Below are 3,932 nucleotides of genomic sequence, written 5' to 3'. Positions count from 1 at the left end.
GGGGGGGGGGGGGGCCCTTCCCCCCCCCCCCCCCCCCCCGCCTTGTAGAGGCGTCCCCGCAGGGCCGCGCCGAGCCATCAGGAGAGAGCCTTGTCCCTCAGCTCAGGGTTGCCCGGGGCTGGGCCCCTCTTCAGGCAGTCTTTGGCATTTGTAGTGAAGGATGCTCTGAAAGGCTGTTTCTGCTGGCTCGGGGCAGAGCCTGTATTTGTCCACCCGATACAGACAGCTGAACCATCCATGTTTGTATTCTTAACACGTCTACGTCGTACGTACGCATTTGTATTGACACACAGATACCCCACGCCTGCACACTTCTTCATATGTACTTGTATTTATACACAAACGCTGGAGAGCACAGTCTCTGCTCCTTCTAGCCCAGACATGGCAGGCAGGGGAGGTGCAAAGGGACGATTACCTGGGGGAGCAGACGGAGGAAGAACTGAGAGGAGGCAGAGGGAACACCTGATGTGCTTCAACTGAAATGCACGCGTGATACAGATTGCACAAATGTTAACGCACACAGCTCATCTCCTTACTCTACAGGCATGGGTCATATCTCTGGCCTTCCTGAGAGGCTCACAGGGGTACCCAGCAGACAACCTGAACCTAGCCCTCTTTGGCAGTTCAAGAGACCCCCGCCACACTGGCTCTGCCCCCTTTCCTCCGTAGCTATGCTTGCCTGCCACGCATCTGGAGCAGTGCCCACCTCTTGCTGCACATGCTGCACCATGGAGCTCTTGATTTCTCTCTGAGCTACCAGGCTCCTCCTAAGACGAAAACTGGTAACTGACACTGCAGTGCTGGGACACGACACATTTATTTATCCTCCACTCTTTGTTTAGAGCTTCATCGCAGCTCTCATTCTATTGTTGCTTCTTCCCAAAGGTCCTAGTTGCCAGAGCCATATTTTTAAGTAGAAGCTTCAGGTGGCATTTTAATATTCTCCGTGAAGCGCGATTACAGATATTAGACCTGTAACATGAACTATCTCTACCGAATCTGAGCCAGGAGGCGTGCAGCAAGAACCTCCAAGTATTATTTTATAAAGCAGATCCACACTAAGGCAGAGTCCTACTTTTGCAGGCCCAACTAAGGCTTTCAGAGCGCCTCAAGGCTGAGAGGACTGAAGACAGCATGCCACAACAAGTGTGTAGTTCAGTAAATTAAATTGAGCAGTTGTAGACAGATCAGAAGCCTGTACAGTTTATGGAAGGATTTGCTGTGATCTCACTGGGTTTTGGTCTGGCCCATCATTTTAAAATTCAGTTATACTCATGACTTTCAAGCTTCCTTAGTTGGCAGACTCCCAAGTTGCTCTCATGAGGACACAACTTGTTTGTAACATGCTTAAGCTTCCTGCAACAGGCTTGGTTTTCTCAGTTACTGGCCCTCAAGCCTTTAGAAGCAGTCCCCAGACCCCAACAACCCACAGGTTCAGGCTGAAAATGCAGAAGCTAGTCCTGAGGGCAGTGGGATAGCTACCCCATCTGCTGCCCACCCCATGCCATCAGCAAGATATTCTTGGACCAGCTCCATCCAGTGGCTGGCATCAGAGAAGCTCACTTTTCTTGTCCTGCCATGCCATTCTGAGGAAGTAAGGTCCTATTGCAGGATCTGGCCTGTCTGTAATCCATCTTAAATAGCTGGTAAAGATGATACCATCATAAGAAACAGCAATGGCAAGTCATTACATGTTAGTTCTGGAGGAAGTGTGACCAAAACCCAAACTGTTCCTCAAAGAGCAGAGCCAATAAACCAGATTTCTTGAAGATCTGTGTCTCAAGTGCCCTCTGCCCAGGGAAAGCTGTTGGTATCTAACGAACTCGCAGTGCAACCTTTCCCTCTGCAGGTCAGGAACAGCAACTTCCCTTTCTGCTCTCTTACAAAACAGGATTTACTGCCTTTGAGGTTTCTCTCATTCATATGTGCACATTTCCTCTGATCTGTTTATAATATACCTTGTTTCTTTGTAGGCTCGTCTTGGTTCTTTGGGGTTTTTTTAGAATGTTGTGCATTTTATAACTTTTTTCTTTCACTTAGGTACTGCTGGATATTCTGTCTTTAGGTACGTCTTTCTCCATTTCCTTTCTGTTATATTCATAGTCCTATAATCCAAAGCAACCTTTCAGTAGATTGCTCTCTTTTTTCCCCTCCACTATGATATTACTATAGCCTACATTACTGTCATACCCAGGGGCACCAACCAAACTAGGCACTCCAAACAGTCACTGTACAAACATCCTAGCAGAAACAAACAAAGTCCCCAAGTGCATTAAAACAGACAGGACAGAAAAAAGGCAGAGGCAAGGAAAGCACAGAGGCTAAGTGACTTCCCAAAGGAGACAAAGTTGCTCAGTGACAGAATAACCACCTGCAAGCCCGATTCTTCTTTGTCCTGGATCTTGTGTTTCAATTTGCAGCCGTGCATTTATATTCCCTCACTGTTGCTCTGGCACCATTCTTCTTTCCCTAAAATCACTGTAAAACATGTGACACACCTACACCCTTTCAACTTGAGCACCCCAGAATTAAAGACTTTAACCCTTTCCACCACACATGGAATGATTTCCCACCTCCCCGAATATAAAGCACAAATGGAGATGTATGCACTGCCCTTACTACACATGTGCTCTGCCTGTCTTTAGCCCTCCCCTCTCTAAAGCATCTCAGCATGCCCCAGACTATGAACCTGTAACACTGGGTCAGCTGCTTTTCCTGACTATCTTCAGCTCAGCTACTTTGTCCTTCTGACCCAATACCACTTCAGAGGATCTCCTGCCTTCCCTGATTTCACCGACTGGTTACAACTGGCTGTTTCAAAACCTCCTCTGATTCCACCTTTTAGAGAGACCAGATTCCTCAGCTTTGCCCTGTCAGAAAGTTCGACTCTAAATCGGAGCCATTCTGTGAGTTTCCATAGGGGAGGAACACAGCTCACCCTGCCTGTCGCACCCAAGATTCAGTAATGCCAGGGACCTGCTATTTGCAGCATTGTAACTTTCCACCTCACCTGCTGTATTTCCCTTTCCCAGAGCCTCTGTTTTCCCATGTGTTCCCATAGCATCAGTCTGGTGCTGTTGGTCTCACGGCCTTGCACCTGCAAACTCCAATGCTGGTGTTCAGGTGGGTTCTCACAGGAAATACGCTACCACTAGCATGAGAAATGCCTCCCTTCACTTCTCGTGTCTCAGATTTTAGTTTATAGAAGTGAAAACCCAAGCGTAAAGCACAGCAGAGTAGATAGCAGCCACCCAAATAACCGGTCAGCGCTAGCCCATAATGCACGGGCAGGGACGTGACGACCCAACAGGCCACAACGCTAACGGACCCGGCTGGCTCCACAGGTTTTCCTCAGCGCAAGCTGGAAGGGGAAGAGCGAACTGGAGAAGTACCCCAGCCCGGGGCTCGAGCCCGGCCCAACCTCCTGCCGCCTCCCCCGCTACCTTTCTGAGGGTTAATTAGCAGACCCGTGGATTAAAGCTCCTCAGGGTGCTGCCGGTACCGGTGGCGGCTCCGGGGTCGGAGGACAGCCGTCCTGCCCCGCCGCCGGCCGCTGCGTCCCGGCCAGGCGCCGGGGCGGGCAGCCCGCCTCTCAACCCCGCCGCGCAACCCTGCCCTCCGCGCCAGGGGAGGCGGTAGCGAGCCACGCAGTAGCAAGCCACTCGGCCTCGAGGCCCACGGCCGCTCTGCCCCCGCCGCTCTCCATGGTTAGGCCAGGCGCCAGAAGCGGCGGCGGGGCGATGGCTGCAGAGGGGAGGGCGGCGGCGGAGCTGCAGCCGGAGGGGGAGGTTGGCGGCGAGCCGGAGGGTGGGCTCGGGCAGCTGCTGGACGAGGAGGAGGAGGACGCCGGCTACGTGCTCTACAGGTACGGCCGGGGCGGCCGCGACGGGCCGCTCTCCGGCACGGGCGGCCAGGCGGGGAAGGGGCCGAGC

At 52.2% G+C, this 3,932-nt stretch overlaps 1 protein-coding gene across 1 annotated transcript in view; it reads left to right on the top strand.

The window, feature by feature from the left end:
* Nucleotides 1-3,740: 3,740 nt before the first annotated feature.
* FNTA (farnesyltransferase, CAAX box, alpha) overlaps nt 3,741-3,932 on the top strand; it is a 24,855-nt gene continuing 24,663 nt past the window's right edge. Inside the window, exon 1 of the mRNA XM_010567064.1 lies at nt 3,741-3,865. Within this exon, the coding sequence (XP_010565366.1) occupies nt 3,741-3,865 (125 nt within the window). The remainder of the gene's footprint in view (nt 3,866-3,932) is intronic.

The sequence above is a fragment of the Haliaeetus leucocephalus genome, unplaced genomic scaffold (genome assembly GCF_000737465.1).
Source record: "Haliaeetus leucocephalus isolate CR32 unplaced genomic scaffold, Haliaeetus_leucocephalus-4.0 Scaffold225, whole genome shotgun sequence".
In the NCBI taxonomy this organism is placed as follows: Eukaryota; Metazoa; Chordata; class Aves; order Accipitriformes; family Accipitridae; genus Haliaeetus; species Haliaeetus leucocephalus.
Note: the sequence above shows the minus strand (reverse complement) of the source record. Positions and strands in the feature narration are given on the sequence as shown.